The sequence below is a fragment of the Chrysoperla carnea genome, chromosome 1, assembly GCF_905475395.1.
Source record: "Chrysoperla carnea chromosome 1, inChrCarn1.1, whole genome shotgun sequence".
Classification (NCBI taxonomy): domain Eukaryota; kingdom Metazoa; phylum Arthropoda; class Insecta; order Neuroptera; family Chrysopidae; genus Chrysoperla; species Chrysoperla carnea.
Window position 1 is genome coordinate 2,473,868 of NC_058337.1, and position 23,265 is coordinate 2,497,132.

Consider the following 23,265-nt stretch of genomic DNA (forward strand, 5'->3'; position numbering starts at 1 on the left):
ATTTAATTTATAAATAATTAACTTATTGTTGGTATTGAATTACAACAATTTTCACTTTCAAATTTATCACTTTTACTTTAATTGGTTTTCTAACAAACTATTTGTTATTTCTCTATATTTCCCAGAATTCAATTACACAACATAAGAAGGTAGAACAGACGGAACAGAACATAAGAAGGTAGAATAGAAAAAAAAACGGTTTTAAATAATGAGGTTTACTTAGTTTGTTAAATATAAAACAAAATGGTAGCACGTGCAAACTTTCACGTTGTTTGACATGTTTCAATAATTGCTTTAACTTTAATTTTCCGAGTTTCCTTCTTATGTGGCATTCGAAATAGAAAAAAACTTGTGAGCCGTAGAGTTCCATCAATTAGGTTAAATTTTCCGATTCTTAGATGTTTTTTATTGCTCTGAAATTTTCGGTTTTTCATGTTTTTTTTTACTGATAAATTTTGCAAATCTTTAAAAATCACGACAAACCGTCATATTTTGGCAATAAAGTAGAAGTCGGTTGGGAAGTTGGTGCCCTAAAAAGACACTAACCCCACTTACATATAGATTTTTAATTCTCTCTAGCTAAGTTTGTCGAGGTTGTGGAAGGGTTTAACACAAATTAAAAACTGCGAAAGTTTCTGATATTTTGGAATCCAAAGAGGAAAATCTGTCTGGGAACTTGATACTCCAAAATAACATTCTTTTGACACTAATTCAGATGACATGTGACTAACTCAGATGAAAAACTTGCGAGGATGCCATACCAAGGCATGGACCAGCTACGAGGGAGGGCGAATCGCCAAAAGTCTGTTGGGTGAAGGAAACTCGCTCGGTAACAGAGCCGAGGAAATCTTGAAACTAAACAGAGCTGATATTAGAGTCATCGTAGAGTTGCTCACAAGGCATGATAACCCTGAACAAGTTCCAACATCAGATTGGAAAAAGACAATCTCCCGCGTGTGACAGACGCGGAGAAAATTCAGAAGAAACATCGATCCACTTTCTTTGCTACTGCCCGGCGCTCATACAGCAGCGAAGGAAATGGTTTGGTTCGACCATAGTCGAACCAGAAGAAATTAGGAAACTCAGCGCTAGTCAAATCCTGGGTTTCAGTACATCAGTTGGTTATAATAGCCACTGAAAAGCGTAGCGGGAATAGAGTACAAGGGTCTATTTGGCTAGGTGCTCTGAACCATTGCTTCGAGGCGCGATGCTCGAGCATGGCCGGCTAACCTCCATACCCATACCCATACCCAACTCGGATGACATGCAGATTTTCAACTCCCTACTTTAATTTCGAGGCGTGTGTTGGTGCACCTCGCTACAGTTTTAGAGAAAAATGAAACCTTAAGTTTTTCCCAAATTCTCTCCGCATGGGTCCGACGGATCTAAGACTTACTTATATTTCTAAGCGTTACAAACTTGGGACTAAACTGAATTTACTCTGATATACTTCATATACAGGATATAGAAGTAAAGCTGTTGAGTGAGACTTTGGAAAACTAATTATTATTCCGTTCTTTATCGAAATGCAATCATATAAGTAATAAGAGCTATTTTTGAGTGAAAGTTCGAGAAAATTATTTCGTTAATAATCGAAATGAATCATGTTAATTAAGGAACTAAAGCTCCAAAAACTTTCTACCAAGTAGTTTTCATAAATCATTCCACAATCAGTAAAAATTCCATTCCGTATTATAGTTTTTTTAATGGCTCTCGATTTTCATGCATTACTTCCTTTCTAAGTTTTAATCCACGTATGACGCAAAATTGTAATTTCTTTACACAATATATTATTTCTTGAACCAAGCATATCCCTATTTTCTACTGTATTATGATCTTTAAGACAACTGCAATATGAATTTGATAGCTTTATATAGAAAATTCGATATAAAGCTTATATATTAGAAATATTTAAAGTAAGTTAAAATCATAAATATAACTCGAATCATTAACCTTGCCCTTTTTTTACAAGAATAAAAAAACACATAATGTTGATATTAGAACCGCAATCCAGTAACCTCAAAGGAATTTATAAAATCTACCTTCTACCTACGTAGGTAGTTCACCTATATAAATGTATATATTTTGCTGAAGTTGCGTGTTTATTTATGTTATAATTAACAGATGATCATGAACTAATTTTAAAATAAATTTTTTTAAATAAAAAAAGATACTAATCTTAATTATAGATTAATGAAATGTACGATTTATTTATTATTTGATTGAGATAATTTATTTCGAAATGCCATGCTCGAGCATCGCGCCTCGAAGCAATGGTTCAGAGCACTTAGCCCAATAGACCCTTGTACTCAACTGATGTACTGAAACCCAGGATTTGCCTAGCGCTGAGTTTCCTAATTTCTTCTGGTTCGGCTATAGCCGGACCAAACCATTTCCTTCGCTGCTGTATGAGCGCCGGACAGTAACAGAGAAAGTGGATCGATGTTTCTTCTGATTTTTTCCGCATCTGTCACACGCGGGAGATTGTCTTTTTCCAATCTGATGTTGGAACTTGTTCAGGTTATCATGCCCTGTGAGTAACTCTACGATGACTCTAATATCAGCTCTGTTTAGTTTCAAGATCTCCTCGGCTCTGTTACCGAGCGAGTTTCCTTCACCCAACAGGCTTTTGGCGATTCCCCCTCCCTCGTAGCTGGTCCATGCCTTTAATTGTTGGTTTTTCAGATTATCTCCTAATCTGTTAAGATCTTCTTGGTATGATCATCCGTTTAGGCGCTACAAGGTCACAGACGGACATACACACAGAACGGTCAAACTTGTAAAACCTACCTTTGGTTCTGGGATTAAAAACTGGTTTTTGACAATAAATCGAATAAATTCGATAAAAATGATTAACAGATGCAAAAAATTTGTAAAAACAAAAAACGATTGTTTTTATCGAAACATTTATGGCGTTGAAATTTTAATTGAATAATCCAATAGATTAAAAATGATTAAAAATTGCGATAATTTTGCTGAATCATCCTTGATTTTGTAAACATTGACATAAAAATGCTGAAGTCACACAATTTAAAGTAAACAGTAGATAGATAGATATCTGGGTATAAAGTTAAAAATAGGTAAACATCGTAATTTATTGATAATTTCAAAATGGAATATAAACTTTAATAGAGTATAATTATATTTATGTTCTTCTATTTCAATGGTTTTTATTTAAAATAGTCACTTATATTATTATTATGCATTTATTTTATTAGTGGTCGTATATAAAAACCATTCCATTTGTTTTTTTCTACCATCCATAAAAAAAATCTATATTTAAAACAAGTGAAAACGAACAATTAACAGAGTTAATTGTTGAAACACCATGTATAGATAGTGTTGATTCCGCAATCGTTTGTTTTTTACGTCATGTAAATAAAGGCAGATAGCCACTCCTACACAAAAAGTAATAAGAGTAAGAAGAAGTCTTCCTTCTCACTTCCTCAGTCGATATAGTAATAAACAAACACGTAAATAATATAGGTAGCTTATAAAATTAAAATATATACAATACCTGTATAAATACTATATAATGTTTCTAAATTAATGTTTCAAACAAAAGTTGTGTGACCAAATGTTGCTCATTTACGAACTCGACTTCACTTTTTACGCCCTTAGCATGCTATAAAAATTTCAGCTTGATATCTCTTTTCATTTTTGAGTCATCGAGTTGACAGATAGACAGACAGACGGACGGACAACCAGAAATGTACTCTTTAGGTGCTTCTATGAACAGCTTTACCAAAATTTTGTTTATAGCATCAATATTTTCAAGCATTACAAACTTGGAACTGTTAACTAGTTAATATACTTTTGTTAACTAGTTGACTTAATTTCGTTAATAATTGTCGGGTTTAATTAATAAACGACCGCATGGATTAATTGACATTTTATTCCATACTCAAACACTTCTAACCTCATTCTCCATCCAATCACACTGCATAATATATATTATTATGCCTGACCTACACTTGTACATAAATCACATTTATGCCTGATATACACTCATGCCTGACATCCTCCTCTTTAACACAAATTAGTTTACAAAATTATAAAAACATAAAACATAATTCTTAGCACAAATTATTGTTAAAAAAAACATACACTTAAATTATCATGAATTTATGATTTTAAAATTCACAAATCTAACCTCCTAGGAGGTTTAATCAATCTTCCACTAGCCGTTCTATGGCTTGGTAACTTTGTTGGTAAGGTTTCTTCCGCACTTACTCTTTGTTGATCGCCTTGATTGTTAAGATCTTGCATATTTAATTCTTGACTACTTGCATTATCTGTAGCTGGTACATTTGGACTGGTATGATTTTGTCTAAGAAAGCCTTGATTGTTAAGATCTTGCGTATTTAATTCTTGACTACTTGCATTATCTGTAGCTGGTACATTTGAACTGGTGTGATTTTGTCTAAGAAACCACGAGTTTCTACGATATCTAATTCCTTCCGGGGTTTGGATAATGTAAGAATTCGATACAGGATGTTTGTCTATCACTTCGGCCGGAGTCCAATCCCGTGGAGCTCTTCTCCACAAAACTTTTTGCCCCACCTCGAATATTTGATTTGGTGTTTTACCTTTATCAGCCGTAGCTTTATGTTCAGTCTGCCATTTATTTAAAGCTTTTGAAACTTCAGCCGGATCTATTATTTTTGGCTGAAGACCGTGAGGTGGGCACGGTAACAGAGATTTAGTTTTTCTTCCCATTAATCTTTGAGCGGGAGAGCCGATGTTTCCTCTCGGTGTATTACGATTATTTAATAGAGCCAGATATATGTCAGAGTTTTCTTTTATACATTTTTTAAGTAAAATTTTTCCTTCTTGAACGTATCGTTCTGCGAGTCCATTGGATCTTGCAAAGTGAGGGCTAGATATTCTGTGCTTAATATTCCATTGATTCATGAATATCTGGAACTCTTGACTTGTAAACTGTGGACCTCCATCTGAGTTTAATTGATCTGGGATTCCAAACGTAGCAAACCATCTTTTTATAGCATTAATGGCCATCGACGTAGTTGTTGATTTTAGACAGACGAAGTCGAAAAATCCCGAATAGCTATCTGCTATTACAAGATAATCTTTTTGATTCAAAGAAAACAAATCGGTTGCCACAATTTGCCATGGTCTATTAGGAACTGGTTCTACTGTGAGGATTTCCATTGGTTTATCTTTTTGTATTGCTTGACAAATGGAACAAGCTTTTACATAATTACTGATATCTTGGCTAATCTTGGGCCAGAAGACATTTTCCCTAGCTATGCGGAGACAACTTTCCACTCCTTTGTGACTCCTATGTATTTCTCTGAGTATTATTGATTGGAAGCTCTTGGGAATGACTAGTTGTCCTCCTTTTACTACCAAACCTTCATAATAACCTAACTCTTCTTTAAAACTAAAATATGCTTGAACGTCTAAAGGAAGTTCTTCTTTGCTGTTGGGCCAACCTTCTTGAATAAGTTTTATAACCTTGGGCAACGTTGGATCTTCTTGAATTTCTTCTTTCAACTGCTCTAATCTGGATTTTGATAACGGCACATTTACATGGATTGTGATGTTTGATCCGTTTTCATTTTCTGTTTGATCTATTTCAGAATAAGCGTCACGGCTAAAAATATCAGCTAAAACCATATCTGTCCCTCTTTTATATTTAATTTTCGGACAATATGGCATTATTTCAAAAAGTATACGCTGAAGCCGAGCTGGGGCACAATGTAGCGGTTTCTTAGCGATTGCTTCTAGCGGTTTATGATCCGTCTCTATAGTCAAATTTGGGTTCCCCCAGATATATGAATGATATTTTTTACAGCCAACTAGAATGGCCGTAGCCTCTTTTTCAATTTGGCTATAATTCAGTTGACTTGTGGTCAACGCTTTGGAGCTAAAAGCAACTGGTCGATCTCCTTGCAACAAAACAGCTCCTACTGAATGTTTACTGGCATCAACAGACAGAGTAATACTTTCATTTGGATTATAATGTTTTAATATGGGGGCTGTTTTAATAGCATCTTTGATTTTATTAACAGCTTGTGTATGCTCTGCTTCCCAACACCACTCCACGTCTTTAATTAGAAGTTTTCTTAAAGGCGCTGTCAATTCTGATAAATTGTTGATAAATTTTGACAGATATGTAACCATCCCAATATACCTCTGCAGCTCCTTGACATTCTGTGGAATTTTTAGATTGTCGATTGCTTTCATTTTATTTTCATCAATTCCTAGGCCATGTTTTGATACGATGTGTCCTAGAAATTTAACAACAGGAACGTTAAAAATGCATTTGTCCGGATTTAATTTTAGCCCAGCCTTTTTGATTCTATCTAGCACTGTTTTCGTGATCGTTTCCATTTCCGCTTCACACGACGCATGTATTAATATATCATCTATGGCTACTTCCACTCCCTCTAAATCGCCCAGTAACGAAGACATCCAACACTGAAACACTTCGGGAGCTGATGCTAATCCAAATGGTAGCCGTAAACTACAATATCTACCCCACGGAGTGGCTATCCCCAAGTATTTCGAAGTTCGATCAGTAACTGGGATTTGCCAAAACCCTTTCGCACAATCTAATTTCGTAAATATTGATGAATTGTGTAGTTTTACCGCCACTTCCTCTATTGTTTTAAGCGGAAATTGTCTACGTCTGACATTTTTGTTTACGTCAGTTAAATCGATACAAATTCTGGGTTTATTGTTTTTCCAAACTACCACCATCGGGGAAACTGCTTGTGCTGGTTCCGTCATTGGAGCTATTATTTTATTTTTTACCATTTTTTCCAACTCTTCTTTGACTGCATTTCTTATTGAAAATGGAATTTTCCTTGGCGGAAAGATTTTAAACGATGGATTATCTATAAGATCAATATCATAAACATAACTGGTAGCACAACCAATTCCGGTGAATAAATCCCTGTCGTATTTAATGGTTTCCACTCTTTTCACTAGCCCCAAAGTTTCACATGTATTTTTCCCAATAATGCACTGGTGTCCCGAGGCTACAACTAAGAATTTTAATATAACTTTTTGTCCTCTTTTTGTACGTATTTCCACGCTTGTTTCCCCAATTACTGGCGTTCTATTGTTACTATATGATATGAGTGATTTAACTTTAGATTTTATCAATATTAACTTAGATTTTTTTACTTCGTCCATTGTTAAAATATCGGCTTGAGCACCCGTATCCAGTTTAAAATTTACTGTTTTGTTTTTCGGAAGTATCAATTTTTCTATCCAATCATTTTTGTCACAACTATTACTTTGAATGGACCCCACATAAATATTATCTTCCTCAGAACTTGAACGTATTGAAGAATTTTGATTCTCATTATCTTCACTAACCGTATTTACCTTTCGTAGTCGCGTACGGCAGGTTTCTTTAAAGTGCCCCGGAACTCCGCATTTTTGGCACTTCTTACCATACGCAGGACATGCGCGTTTTCCATGTTTGGAATTACATCTTCTACAAAAAAAATTGTCGTTCGATTTTTCCGTAGTATGATCAGAACTAGAACGAATATTATTTTTCCTAATTTCATTGACTGGTAGTGTTTGTAGTTGTTCTGAAATTTTCATTTCTGAAAGATGCTTTTCGGCTAATTCTGCCGCTCTGCATATAGAAACTGCTTTATCGTACTTTAGTTCATCTTCAGATAATAATTTTTTACGAACTTCATCGTTTATAATACCCACTACAATTTTATCACACAAAAGTTCATCTTTTAATGCGCCAAATTGGCATTTATTCACTTGATTTATAATCAGAGTCAAAAATTCATCAAATGTTTGTTGCTGCGATTGCATCATTTTATTAAAAAGCAATCTTTCATATGTTTTGTTTTGTTTTGGTATAAAATATTTTTCAAATTTTTCAATAATTACTGTTAAATCCTTTTTTTCCGCATCCGAAAGTTCCAACGAATCGTAAATTTCTAAAGCTTCAGGTCCAATAACTGTCATAAATGTCGCAACTTGTTTTTTGGCACTTTTTTTTGATAAATTCGTTGCTTCTGCGTACCATTCGAAAGAATTTTTCCACTGTTTCCATATTTGGCAGATATTTTTGGTTTTATTTGAAATTTGCAAAGGCGGCGGAGGCCGCAAGTTTACTCCAGAATCAGGATCAGACATATTTTCGAATAACACTTTTAACATAGAATTTATAAGTTTTGTTATAATAATTTATTTATCCAACCATTATTTTCTAATTTACTGGTTATAACCACTATTTCGGCACCATGTTAACTAGTTAATATACTTTTGTTAACTAGTTGACTTAATTTCGTTAATAATTGTCGGGTTTAATTAATAAACGACCGCATGGATTAATTGACATTTTATTCCATACTCAAACACTTCTAACCTCATTCTCCATCCAATCACACTGCATAATATATATTATTATGCCTGACCTACACTTGTACATAAATCACATTTATGCCTGATATACACTCATGCCTGACAGGAACTAAATTGAGTATACCTTGATACATATTACATATATACAGAGTATAAAAGTAGAACGGGATAAATAAGAACACGATTTTATTAGCAATAAATAGTAATAAGAGGCAAAAACTAATTAAAAAGATAGTTAAAAGTTTGGTTAAATTATCTTGAATATAGGCAATTGGCTTAATTACATAAAAAATTACTCAGGAGTAAAAAAAAATTGAATTCCTAATAAAATGAGCGTGTTTTGATTTTTCTTTAAATGTAAATGTAGGACTCCTAGCAATACTATCGATTACCTAAACATTTCTCAAGAGACCAAAATTATATTAACGCCAGAAAAAATAGTTAAATCTAAATAAACTCGCAGAACCGGTTTTAGCTCAGATCGCCAAAATATTTATGATGTATCTGTATCATTTGATTATATTATTAATAGAGTGAGTTTTTCCACAATACATTCATCGTAAATGTAATAATATTGCCTATGTCTATAAATCAATAATATCATTATTTAAAAATACAGGCAATATTATTTACATTAACGATACAAACATTGTGTGAAAATTCAAATTGATGATTTTACATAATAAATATTATAAATAATAAGAAAATTTATTTTCTAAAGAACGCCTAAAGACAATCTTGGGTGAATGTTTAAGTTGATGCCCACGAAATGTACTTGAATTTTTTATGAATTGCTCAAACTGAAAAAAGTACATATAAAAATTAATGGCTACTCACAACTTGTTTACAAATAATTTTAAGTAAAAAGTAGAAAAAGCACCCGTTTTATGACGTGTAAATTAAAAAAAAAAACACAAAAAACTTTTCATCTTTAAGCTCTGAAAGTTAAGGGAGGGGGTAATTAAAAAACAAAAGCTGTAGGTGTCTATTTTAATTAAATTTTACAAAGATTTCTTTTTTTTTTTTTAATGTTATAGAAGTGTTATTTTTTTCTTACAAGTTTGTACAATTTTTACATTTACCGTTTTATTAATTACGCTTTAATGGACGCCTTCCCGCAGCTTTGCTGCATGATTTTTTTGGAAAGAAATAAAAAAGACAGTGATTGGTACTCGTCTCTCGAAGAGGCTTCTTTAATTCTGTCTATCGAAAAAGCTTCTTCAATTCTGTAAAAAGTATAAAATCTTTTCGTGAAAATTTAATTAGTTTGATAATTACAATACTTTGAACTTTTAATAGAAGTAGAACATTAAATTAACAAAAAAAGGAACATACCTTTGGGAGCCTTTTAAACTTCTAGAACACATTTCAAGTGGTAAAATTTATGAAGAAGATGTTTTCATATGAAATTTTCTAGTTTTTCTTAATTTAATATTTAACATGCAAGGAAATATATTGTTTAAATTGGCAAGAAATATTCCTAGGAAATGAAATTTATTATCTATGGAATTGAAAGTGGACTAAACTTGATATAAAGTTTCAATGAAAACTAAATACACATAAGCGTATCCAAATTTTTGTTTAAACGGAGGCAAATTCAGGAATTTTTTTGCGTATAACTTTCATGAATTCAACAGTGTTTTAATATAAACGTACATTAAACTAAATCAACGGTAAATCCAGGTCCAAGTAGAAGCAGCTGCCTCCACCACCCCAACCCTTCGCTGATACGCTCGTGTAAATACAATAAAGGGTTGGTCATTTTAATATATATCTAGAAGTCCGTAATAAGAGTAATTCTAGTGTGCTGACTGACTTCATACATTGACTACTGAGACTCTGAGAGTGTTAATATCGATTTGTAGATACATATTTATTTAAATAGACATTCTACATTCAACTTGTTTGTACATCTCTTTAATAATAATAAGTGTACAGAACTTGAACAGGATGATTCAAGGAGGTAAAAACCGGATATACCCGAAATGGACACGATACACAGTACAAAAAAAACGGTGTGAGTCGAGGAATCTACGTCCGAAGTGAAACTAATAATAAATTTATGATTGATTATGTATCATGACAACAAATTGCCTTCTATGATTGGAAAATAGAATTATTGTTAAATTTTAGTACACGAGCGATATCTGTGAATGGAAACTAGAACTTTTGTTTCATAATAGAATGCCACCTGATAGTGGAAAATGAAATTATTGCTAATATACAGTGAGACTGAAAAAAAGAAGAACAAGTGAAAACAAACAATTGACTGAGTTAATTGTTGAAATACCATGCACATGTTGATTTCTTTATCACATTACACATACAAATATGTGACACATACATAACTGATAATCAAGTATAGTACATATTATAGAATTTCCGCCTAATTGGCGCCCTCACGGGTAAACAGTGATGTTTACGAAAAATTGTTTCAAACAAAAGTTGTTTAATTTTTGATAAGGAACATTTTTTATATTTAAACTATTGTTCTATCTCTAACGGTTTACAAGAAGACCCAATTGACCTATGATGCTCATTTTACGTCCTGAGTACGCTGTAAAAATTTCAGCTCGATATCTTTTTTCGTTTTTGAGTTATCGTGTCCACAGACGGGCGGACGGACGGACGGGCAACCGGAAATGGACTAATTAGGTGATTTTATGAACACCTATGACAAAATTTTTTTCCTAGCATCATTATTTTTAAGCGTTACAAACTTGGGACTAAACTTAATATACTATGTATATTTTATATATACATGGTATAAAAAGGGACGAAGCTTCAAGTTTCATCAAGTTCCAATGTGATGACGACATGATTCGCTTTTTATGTTTCGTTTTACTTCAAAAAGTATTTGTTGCAAGAAAGTATGTTCTTATATATTTTATTGGTTCAAGATAATCTTTACTTATAATATCTGCTATATTTTAATTTTTAAGTTGTCAAATACTTACTTTCTTGATTCAAGCATTGAGAGATCGTTTGATTCTTTAAATATTTACTTGTTATAAGAAAGTCAACAGCCAAGTAAATGCGTTTATTTGAATTCAGTAAATTTTTTACTGCCTGGTTGGTTGATTGCAAACCTCTTGCAATTCATTCTGGGTAAATTCATAGTTCGGCATGTACAGATGGTTTCATTTTAAATAAACCAGATTTAAATCGTCATTTTCTTCTTATAAAATATTAAGAATTTCAACAATTATTTATTTTGATATATAACTCTCCGGTTTTCCCAGTTATTTTCGGAAACATACCCTGGAGAGTATGTGTCATCGTACTTTGGTTATTATGTATTTATACTTTTTGAACATTGTGTACCGAATAATTTGGTATCCAAGTGAAAAATGTTTGTCATTTTCTTGGTAGACATTGTACATATATATAAAGCAAAATTATGGATAATTGAGCTTGTTTAAAGCAGCCAAGAGAAGTCACTATGGCAACTGTATATGATGATAACTTTATGTACATATACAGACTGATACCGTCACAACTAGCCAATCATATATAGAAATTTAGTATGAAAACCAATTATAATAAACTTTGTAAATCATAGTCTCTACATAGTTTTCCCATAATTCAACCAAATATATAATTTAAAAAAATAAAAGGTATTTATGTTTTAAATACCAATTTAGTCCCTTGGGAATATCTAAGACCAGTCTTGTATGTAACAAAACCAAAACAGAAGGTTTGCGATTGGTTAGGATGAAATATAACAATTGGATCAAGGGTAACGTTGATGAAGAAAGATATGAGAAATACAACCCAGATCATTTCACAGACATGACACTGTCCATCATTATTAGGGCTAGTCTTAATGGTAACAACCTGTATTAAAATATTATGCGTTAGAACTGCTAGAATACTTCAGTAACCATGTATTTAGTTAGGTATTATGTGGAGCTGACAGACTCAGTTGTCAGTTAGGCATGAAAATTATAAACACAGGCACTTTATTATTTGTAAGTTATATATACAACATTACAACATTTCCTTAGCTCCTAGACTTTGCTCCTGTGTAAATCTAATACATATATATAAATAAAGTGTTGTAATATTGTCGGATATATTGTTTGCCATCCTGTCAGTCATGATATTTGTCATTTATGCTCTACGTGTAATGTTGGTTGCCTATACTTACTTTATGATGATATACACGGTGTTCTGTTATTGACTGCAGATCGGTGGCCTACAGAATAAACTCATAAAGACAAAGGAAAAAGTTATTTTCCAATTTTGGATCTGAGACCTAATTTGGGCGCTACAGGCATGACAAAAATTGATAAATTTGTTCACTCACTGACTATTATTCGATAATGAGCAGCCAATGATAATCAGTAGATATTAGTAAATTTCATTTAATAATATTCACAAAAGTAAAGACAGCTTAACAGTGTAGGATTTTTTAAAATTGAGACCTAGGCGAGAAAAGAACGCCTTTTCACTGTTGAGCAAGGCTTTAAAATTAATTAACTTTGCTACAGTTCGTGATTTTCGTATCAACTCTGGTTGAAATAGTGAATTAACTTAATCAAAAGATAAAAAAATTTATTAAAAAAAATTCAGAGACCATGATAGACCTCCCAAATCATGAAGTTAGACATTACTGGATTTTTCCATAGAGTTTTGTACACTCTAAGATTTCTGAGAACAAGTATGCGACCATACTTGAAAGAGAAACTTCAGATCTGTATCATTACTATTCAGCTACATTTACACAAAAGGGTCAAGGAATATTTCGGCAAAAAAATGTCTATGTGCCATCAAGATCTTGGAATTTTATCTGATATGGTATAAATTTTACGGTATATGATATTTTATGGGTAGCTCTACACTGCAAACTTTATGAATTAATAAAAAATTAACAAATTTAAATTTAAAAAAAACTGTGTTTTCTATCAAACTTACTTCTTGCGTTAATTTTGGTACAACCTTTAAGTAAATTTAATTCGAATTTTATAAATATTAGAAAAGAGATGAAAAACGGAGACAAGAAGAAAATATATTGTTTTAAAATAAAACTCATGGTTCATGACAACTGAATGTGATAGATAATTATGTGCAAGGGTTACGTATAGTGAGAGAGTAGCCAAATTTGTCCTCCTTAACTTAAATGAGTCTAGCCCTAGTGGCCTAGTACATCAATCTGATTTACTAAGGGGTTATATCTAATTGCGAGTGCAAAAAAATACGTTTTTTTATTTTTTTTTGGAAAGACCGTTTATTTTAAATAAATATAAAAAACGTAGGTATACATATAGAAGATTTGTTTAATTTTAAGATCCCGTTGTCCGATTTCAAAAATTTGATATGATACGGCTCTTGTAAAGGATCTCCTGGAGGTCCTTCAAAAAAGGTGTCCACAACACCATATCTTTGGTTTCAAATACTAAAAAAGAAAAATTTCAGAAAATTTCTTAAGTCGATAGATGAATATAGATATTAATCATTAATATTTCCATATCTGCCTTGGCTTTCGAAATATCGAAAGCTGAATAATTAAAGTTTTAATTTTCAATATTTTGAAATTTACTCCAGATATCGAAAAATTGTACTCTAACTTTTCGTCTTATATTGTCAAGTTATTAAAAAAAATATTTTTTAAATTTGTTTATCTAAAAATAATTGATCTTTCACCCTCATATACCCATAAATAAAATTATGTCTTTGAAAGTTTTTGCTTCATTTATAAGTAGTATCTATTATAGTTTTCGAAATTTGAATAATTTTCCGTAATTTTGGTTTATTTTAAGGGTCTTTTATTCTAAGGGAAACAAACGCATGACATTATTTATATATTATACACAGGGTATATTAACTAATATATAATAATCAATAATTATTATTACCTAATATCCTAAACATCTGAATATCGTCTATTTTCATTTCCTGCATTAAATTGAAAATTCTTTCAATTTCAATCAGCTTTTATTCTACTTACCTATATTAAATATATCTATCTCTATATATTATAAATGCGAAAGTAAGCATGCTTGTTTGTTACGCTGTCACGCTAAAACTAGCGAATGGTTTTTAATGAAACTGTACAGCAATATAGCTGATATATCAGAATAACACATGAGATATGATTTATAAAGATATATTAATAAAAATTTAAAAAAAATTTAAAATTAATTTGACATTACCATAAATTACAGATTTCTGTAAAAGTAGTCATTTGACATTACCATAAATTACAGATTTCTATAAAAATAATCAATATAAAATATTTCACGGCCATCTTTTCTGATATACTCAATGAATAATTACGACTATTATACATTTAAAATGATAGAAAACCATACATATATTTTATCTGTGTAAAAAACTCCTTCCCATTAATTCGAGTGTTATAAAAAGGGGATAAGCGAGAGCAATCTTTACTTTTAAGCCCAGCGAAGCGGATGGGTACCACTCTAGTACTAAATAATATTATTTAAATGTATTTAATAATAATATTTTATTAAAATATCTTAAATTTAATTCAAATGAAATATTGTAAGATGTTTTATTTATATATTGTAATATTGCAAAATTCTTTAAGGAAATTATTTGGTAGAAGAGTTGGGAAATTGAGTATGACTATTATGTGCTCTATTATTCAAACCATATTTACTGATAAATATAAGAGTATCAAACACGGATAAAAAGGAACCTTTCCTCAAAAAGTATGAGAAATATAGGAATAATTAATTGACAGTTGAACATTATAGCCTTGAGCCTGGGACAGTAAAACTGCACTTCGAACGGATTTCGAAATTTCGCATCAATGATATTTAACGATAGGTACAATATGGACTAGGTGTGCTAGGGTTTATTCTGATAGAAATATTTTTGGCAGGATTTTTTTTATTGTTTACTGGTGTGGCAGATATTTTGGTAAAATTTTGAGCTATCACACCGAAATATTTCGAAAGTAGAAGTCAAAACGAACGAATTTCTGTCACGACTAATTCTATTGAATATTTATTGATTATACTTTTTTTTTTTTGGTTCTAGATGGCTGGTGGTGCAGATCCCAAATGGCAAAAAGATGCAGCCGATCAAAATTTCGATTATATGTTTAAATTATTAATCATTGGTAATAGTTCCGTTGGTAAAACATCATTTTTATTCCGTTATGCTGACGACAGTTTTACATCAGCATTCGTTAGCACCGTGGGCATTGATTTTAAAGTGAAAACTGTATTTAGACATGATAAACGTGTTAAATTACAAATTTGGGTAAGTTTTAAGCAATTTTGATTTTATTTGTACTTGTTCACAGAAATATTTTGAAAAAAAGAACTTACTTGATCTCAATCAATAATTTCCTTGTGGAAAATTTTTTAAATAAAAAAAGATCAAGAGGTGTCGTGGGACACCTGGTAGGAACTATATTACTTTCGTACCTAGGTACATCATGAATGTAGCTCTTAATTTTTTATTTACCTACAAAATATTTTTCTGAAAATTTAAGGTATTAATTTTAGAAGTCAAATACTTGCTTGATTTAAAGAATTTAATTTAATAGCTACTTTTAGTTTTTACTGTATGAAATAATTATAGTATTACTTTAAAAAAGACATACTTCTGATTTAGTAGTCAACCCAATATGTGAGTACATCATTATTAGGACATAGCATAAAAAATGCATTTTACTTATTTTAAATTATCTCTGTTTTCTTTAACTTCTGATAACTTTCACAACTCAATTTTTTTTAATCATAAAACATAAAATTTTAACAAAAAATACAAATTGACAGTTATAAAAAGATTTTTGCATTTTCTCAAAAATTCATGGCAAACTGAATCGATTGAAAAAGTTTTAGTTTCCTAGATTACCTAGAATGCGGTTTTTTGTGTCAACCGAATTGGATTGGTGTAGTTTTTTTACGTCGTCCTTTTACGTCGGTTAGTAATAATAATCTCTATGTTATTCATCTAGAAAGTTTACTTTTAATGAGCTTCATTAATTCATAAATGAGGAAAATTTAATTAAAATAATAATTTCTCAGAAATGCAACATACAAAGTAAATCATATATATAATGCAGCTTTTTCCTCGAAGCTTATTTATAATATATCTTCATTGGAAAAATATAATAATTTCACAGAATTCAATTATGTCTGTGTAGTGAATTTTAAAGTAATTTTTCTTTTCTTAAAAAATTAAATTAACATAAGTTATTTTAAGCTTTTATTCTAATTGAACAAAATGTTATTTTCTAGGATACGGCTGGCCAAGAACGATACAGAACAATTACAACAGCATATTATCGTGGTGCTATGGGCTTTATTTTGATGTATGACATCACAAATGAAGAATCATTTAATAGTGTCCAAGATTGGTTAGTATAATTATATTTTTAAAAATCAATATTAATATTACAAAAGCTAAACAAAGTCTGCCTGTGTTCTACGTTTTTTGATGACTACCGGTATAGAAATAGATGGGATTTTGGGAAAGAAGGCTACTTTTTGTCGAAAAAATAAATCCTACTAGTGGAAAAATTTTTTTGACAGGTTATAGCACGTTAGTTTTGACATATCGTTTAGTTTTGTGTAGTATTCATAGATGATGATTCTGCATGTATTGGATCATAACTTTAATAATAGTTTAGTTTAGGATTCACAGATGTCGTTATATGATTAATTTTTATTTAAATATGCAATAATGTACACATGCCAATGGTTTTGCTGACTTAATTCAATTACAATTGGTCCTAAGAATCAAAAGCACATGTCTACAACACATTGACGCGATGATACTTCTAAATGAGGGCAAGATGGGTAACGCGATAGTCTTTATTTTCAAAGTTGAAATTGCACAGCAAATCGGTTGGATAACTGCTAGTCTACAGTAAAACTCCATCTACGCTTGAAACAACCAAGTAAATTATCCGCCAATGCATAGAATATCACCACATTAATCAGTGATTTATTGATTTTCATGTTAACATATGTAGATAATAAAGATAGAATTGTGGTTAAAGCCACATTAGATAATTACCACATACGTAATAAGTCTCTGATTATACACATTAAATTTATTATCAATAATTACAATCATTTGTAGGAACATGTTCTTTTTGTCATGGTATACTTACTACACTTAAATGTAGGATACAGAATAATTTCATTACTATTCAATAAGACTATCTTTTTTTATCTCTACACTTAATGTTAGTACACCGTGGTAAAAAGAACATACGAATTATGATGTTCGTTAATTTATGGTTTGCGTGAACAAAATGGTAAACTAAAATAAACATTGACCACTGCGCTGTGCAACAAGTTATATTACCTACTTTATTGTAACATTTGTAGGAAAGAGTAATGGCAGAATGGTGTAAAATTAATTATTCACAGGAATTTAAAATATTCTTGACACCTAGGATATAAAAGTATCTTCACTTTTCGAAACGAAATTACGTCATTTATCACTACATAGTATAAAACAAAGTCGATTTTTCTGTCCCTATGTCCCTTTGTACGCTTAAATCTTTGAAACTACGCAACGGATTTTGATGCGGTTTTTTTAATAGATAGAGTGATTCAAGAGGAAGGTTTTTATGTATAATACATATTATAGTAGAGTAAGGGGTTGAAATAGGGGTTGAAAGAGATATGCTTCAAAAACTAAAAAAGTTGTGCATCGATTAAGCTCAAATATTGACACGATATACAACCAGCTTCAAAGATCTATTGTTTTTATCTAATTTTAACCTTCGGAGGGTAGAAAGGTGTAGCGAGAAAGTGGGAAGGAATTATCGAATATTTACAAATATACCTAAGTGGGGTATCAAATAAAAGAGCATGACGTGTACATTACAAAACTGTTATCCCACGCAAGGAAATGTGGAGGGAGGGGTGCAAGTGGGGATGTTGCCCAGCAAAGCGGGTAGTTCACAGCTAGTACAAATACAAAATAATTTACATACTTGGGGGGTTAAATTATATATTTTCTTACCTCCATACAGAAAGTATTAACTTTTTGCCCACTGTGAAAAACGCAGTTACCGCTTTCTAGCTCCTTCTGGGAGAAAAATAGTATATATACACGGGGTCAAGTAAAGAATATCTCAGGTCTCATGTTTACCACACTCGGCTACGCCTCGGGCGACATTGAATATGAGATCTGAGACATTCTTTACTTTTGCAGTTTTGCTCCCTAGATGTGTAATAAACTATTTGTCCCCTCCGGGTGGACTTGTCAACATGCTTCCCGCTGTGCTAAACAAAGTTGCTGCTTTCTGTCACCATCGAGCAAGAAAATAGTATACACGTTACGGGAAGAAGTAAAGAATACCTCAGATCTCATGTTTTTCACCCTCGGCTTCGCTTGAGGCACCAATTTTCAACTCTTTCAAGAACTGAAAATACCTATTCTACAAAATTTTCAAAATCTGGCCGGCAAAACCTTCTAAGCCCATCACTGCCGTGCGAATCCTGAGCAGGTGGCAATCCTAGTTATAGTCATAAATTCTGAAGTTGTTTCTACACTGTTCCATGGTAAAAATGACATCTTCTCCGAATGGATTTATCAAAGTGATTTTCTAACTTTGTTTCAATTCCAGCAGAGTTCGATAGGCGTGATTATTTCCCCCACACAGGATCTCTAGTCCTTTAAAACAAACCAATGCTTTCTTCCTTGTCAGTTCATCTGTTGTCTCAATTTCCAATTGCACTGATTTCCAGGAGTTCATAAGTTTTTAAATCTTACTTAGGTCTTCGACTTTGATAAAGCGTTTTGAGAGTATTTTTGAGCTATTAATATGGTTTAGGGCTACCTAATCTACTTCAGTACCTCTTATTTTACATACTATAATTCCGATAATTTGTTTCACACGAATTGAATTACAAGCTTCTCAATTGCTTTGACATCTGGTTGAAAGACTTAGGATGTTTTCTAGTAGAAAAAGATTTCTTCTAGTGTTTCATCATCGATACATGCTTCTTAAGGATGTATGAGCATGGTAGTGGGGGCACAAATTTAAAAATAGATATTTTCAATTTTGATGATAAATTTATATTATTACTTGACGATATAAGACGAAAAGTAGGAATAAAATTTTTCGATATCTGGCTTAATTTTCAAAATATCGAAAATTGAAAATTTTGTTTAATTATTAGCTTTCGATATTTCGAAAACCAAGACACATATCGAAAAATTTTATTCTTATTTTTCGTCTACATTTATGAAGTTATAACATAATTCATCATCAAAGTTGAAAATAAGATAAAAATAATTTCAACCCTTAATCTACCCTGCTCTTACATCCCTTATATGGACGGTGACACTTAGTTTTTTTCTTTTCTAATTCATTGCTAATATGTTTACTTTCTATTAAAAAGTTTTTTTTAAATTTGTTTTCATTCATTCCAAATGAAAATTATCAAAAACTTCCAAAATATGTCGTTTTTTGAGATTCCTCCATAAGAGCCAATGTATTTTATATCGATTTTTAATGACTTTTTTCTTAAAAGTTTGCAAGGTTACCTAAGCTAAAATTTTAGCATACATCCCTTTTTTTTAATGATCTCGACGGATTCATAAAAACATTGCCGTAAAATTACAAATATTATCTGTAAATATTTCTACCGAAGTATAAAAACAATTCGATATCATTTATTTAGCAGAAAAAAACCTTCTATTATAATAAAAAGAATTACAAATGATAATTAATGTTTATTGATTAATATACGGGTAGGTACTTATGTTGTGTATTCCTAAACATCTGTAGAAGTTTGTTGTAGCATAACAACAGCGAATAAAAGTAATATGATAAATATTTTATGTACCTATGCTACTGCTCTAGTAGAAGGACATTAAATTACTTATTTATACAAGATGTGTCCTATACCAATAGTTATGTACAATTAATTACTTTTATGACATTTTAACAACTCATTGAATAAAAGATTCTTATAGAACTAATTCAATTAAATTAAATGAAATTACAACATCTTTTTAACATACTTTTATTAGCTCGAAGAAATTTATTGCCCTAAGAAGGTTTTTCATTGTTATACTGATGCAAAAAGTTGAAGACAGCTTTAAGGGAGTGCATGCGGTATTTTCCAAAGGTATGGACGTGAAGTTGATGTTTAAGGGGTGGGCTATACAAAGACAAGCGGGTAAAAGAATAGCATGCAAGTCCTCAAAGCTGGCATTGTCTATATTGCGAGTGGTGTTTATAGGGATAAGTGAGATGAAAGTAGATTCATAGTAGACAGATAGGCAGACAGACAAATAGACAAACAGACAAACAGAGAGCCAGACAGACAGGCAGACACAGACAGACACACAGACAGACACATAGACAGACAGATACACGGACACACACATCCACCTAGTGGTCGAACTTGTAACACCCCTGGTTCGGGTGTAAATAAGGTTTAATGATCGGAAAAAGAATTAAATTAATTTGACTTTTTTTTCAGGGTGACACAAATCAAAACATACTCATGGGATAACGCACAAGTTATTCTGGTTGGTAACAAATGCGACATGGAAGATGAACGTACTATTAGCTACGAGCGAGGGAAACAATTAGCTGATCAATTAGGCGTTGAGTTCTTTGAAACTAGTGCCAAAGAAAACATTAATGTTAAAGTAAGTGATAAACTGTTGATTTAAACTGTTTCTAAGCGAATTCTAACTAATCAAAAATTAAATTTTTAGGCAGTATTCGAACGATTAGTCGATATTATCTGTGACAAGATGTCGGACAGTTTAGATTCAGATCCAACATTAATGAGCGGTGGTGCAAAAGGTCAACGACTCACAGAACAGCCACAAGGACCCCAAGCAGCAAACTGTAACTGCTAATACTTTTAAATTTGAGGAAAAAATTTTCGCAAAAACAAAATCGAAAAAAAAAAATATATATATAATTCTACTGCCATTTTTTTTGAAAATAAAAAATGGTATACAAAAAAAAAAAGTTTGTTGAGAATTTGATGAAACTAGCATTTTATCCATCCAATTGCTAAAAAATTTAATTAATTTTAAAGTTTTTTTTTTTTATTATTTAGGAAGGGATTTTTATGAAGCTCACTCACAATTTTGAACCAATTAAAAATGTCACAATTCGAATCGTATTTCAACTTATCCATTTCCTTTTTAAAATGTTCCTTTAACAAGTCTTTAATTCCGTCCCTTATCCCTTGTTCCAAAATTTCGCCAATCTATATATTGTGACAAAATTTATAATATGATGTTAATGTGCTTAATAAAACGTCAATCACACTTTTTTTTACAATCGAATAACATTTTCGAATGATTCGAAAAACTTTTCTATTGAATAGACTAGAAACGATTCGAAAATTCTATCCGAAAATTGTAAAATATCCCAAAAAAATAAAACTTACCTATTATGCATATCTTAGGAAAAATATTTAAAAGAAAAAAAAATATATATTGGCCTATGTTGCTAATAAGAAGATATCAGGCAAAAAAAATCTATGTTTAATTGTTAAATAATTGTTAATTAAAATTTAATTTTCAAGGGGACGATAATTTGCAATTTATTATCTCAAACAATTTTCTCGTGGAATTGATTATCATTTTTTTTTAATAAATGTTAAAAAGTATTTGTTATAATTGTTGCTTTTTAAATCCCAACCAAAAAAAATAGGACAATTTAATTTTTGGAAGAAGAAAAAATTATACATTGTGCCTAGCCTAGATGGTTAAGGCACTTGACATGGATTCTAGAGACCCGGGTTCGAATCGTGGTACCTGCGTATTCTTTTTTAATTCTCTTGAACTTAAAAAAAAGGATTTAAATCTACTTAACAGTGTTTAATCCAAAAATAAATGTAAATGTGTAGTTTAGAATCTCAAATAATCAATAGATTTTACAATGTACCCAAATTAAATTAAACGTCGTTTCCTGTTTTCATTTTCTCTTATTTCAAAGCATGCCATCTTTGAAAAGGCAGTCCGATTTCTTTCACAAACTAGGAAATTATTTTCTAAGTTAATTAGAAAGAAAAGTGTTTCTAAATGTATTCCGTCTCCTAAAAAAACTACAATTACAACGTTTTAAAGTCCCCTGAGAGTCTCAGGTTGCCATAATTAATGCTGGAATTTGTTTAGAACGTTTTTAACGTGCCACAAAGTTTCAAAGTTTAACGTGCCAGAAGGTTTCTCCATAGAGAAATCCTTTCTTTCCTGAACCTTTATAGGTGAAACTGATCCATTCTTTTCGTTTAAAAGAAAAATCAATATTGAAATCAGACTAAAAAAATTGAAAAACATGTTTTGAGATGATAGAATCTAGAAATAATTAAGATGTCTATTGGAAAAGACTATGGGCAAAGTTCAGGCTATCGAATAACGTCAAGCAATCAATATGGCAGGCCAGTCATAAGCAGGCCGAGCTATTTTTATTAGACATTTGAACAGTATTGTAATACATTACTATGGTTTCTTAATATCTATCTACTTATTTAACGGCTGAAACTCAGCCTGTGGCTGGTCATTATTTTTTTGCATGCCAAAATAGATTTTCCAATAGCGCTCGTGATAACGATATACTCTTGTAAAAATTTCGAAAGAAAAGAACCTTGTTGTCTCAACGCTTTGTATTAGAAACAAGTTACTAAACAAAATGACATGACTGAAATGTAAATTTAGTTAAAATTAATTAATTAATTAAATTAAACCTTAAAATTTTACAATCGAATTATGTTAAGTTAATAAATTTATTTTTTATTGAACAGGGTAATTTTTGAATATTTTGCACAAAAACACAACAAATTTAAAAAGTAACAATTTTCACAAATAATTTCGTTTTTTCATATTTTATCATTTTACGAATTTTTCCATAGAAAAAATTCAATAATGTGTGTAATTATTGTATAATACATATAATTTAGAGAAATGACATATATGTAAAAC

The 23,265-nt window shown here is 31.2% G+C and overlaps 2 protein-coding genes across 2 annotated transcripts; one reads left to right on the top strand and one right to left on the bottom strand.

Moving 5' to 3' along the window:
* Positions 1–6,227: 6,227 nt before the first annotated feature.
* LOC123290426 (uncharacterized protein K02A2.6-like) lies at positions 6,228–8,139 on the bottom strand. Its single transcript, XM_044870600.1, has 3 exons — positions 7,891–8,139; positions 6,337–7,800; positions 6,228–6,254 (listed from the first exon to the last, which is right to left on the bottom strand). The coding sequence occupies exons 1-3, from the start codon at positions 8,137–8,139 to the stop codon at positions 6,228–6,230; spliced, it is 1,740 nt and encodes a 579-aa protein (XP_044726535.1).
* Positions 8,140–15,367: 7,228 nt separating this feature from the next.
* LOC123305724 (ras-related protein Rab-3) lies at positions 15,368–21,234 on the top strand. The gene is made up of 4 exons (XM_044887525.1): positions 15,368–15,600; positions 16,587–16,705; positions 20,802–20,973; positions 21,043–21,234. Exons 1-4 carry the CDS (start codon positions 15,376–15,378, stop codon positions 21,187–21,189), a joined length of 663 nt encoding a protein of 220 aa, XP_044743460.1. The 5' UTR covers positions 15,368–15,375; the 3' UTR covers positions 21,190–21,234.
* Positions 21,235–23,265: the final 2,031 nt, after the last annotated feature.

Bases quoted from the DNA above. Each gene is read 5' to 3' on its own strand.
- LOC123290426 (XM_044870600.1), bottom strand. From the start codon at position 8,139: ATGTCTGATCCTGATTCTGGAGTAAACTTGCGGCCTCCGCCGCCTTTG. The intron at 7,801-7,890 runs GTAATTATTGAA...ATGCAATCGCAG, and splicing joins CGGAAAAAAAGGATTTAACA to CAACAAACATTTGATGAATT. The intron at 6,255-6,336 runs GTGCTAGATAGA...TTAAATTTCTAG, and splicing joins TGGAAACGATCACGAAAACA to GACACATCGTATCAAAACAT.
- LOC123305724 (XM_044887525.1), top strand. From the start codon at position 15,376: ATGGCTGGTGGTGCAGATCCCAAATGGCAAAAAGATGCAGCCGATCAA. The intron at 16,706-20,801 runs GTTAGTATAATT...CTTTTTTTTCAG, and splicing joins TTTAATAGTGTCCAAGATTG to GGTGACACAAATCAAAACAT. The intron at 20,974-21,042 runs GTAAGTGATAAA...TTAAATTTTTAG, and splicing joins AAGAAAACATTAATGTTAAA to GCAGTATTCGAACGATTAGT.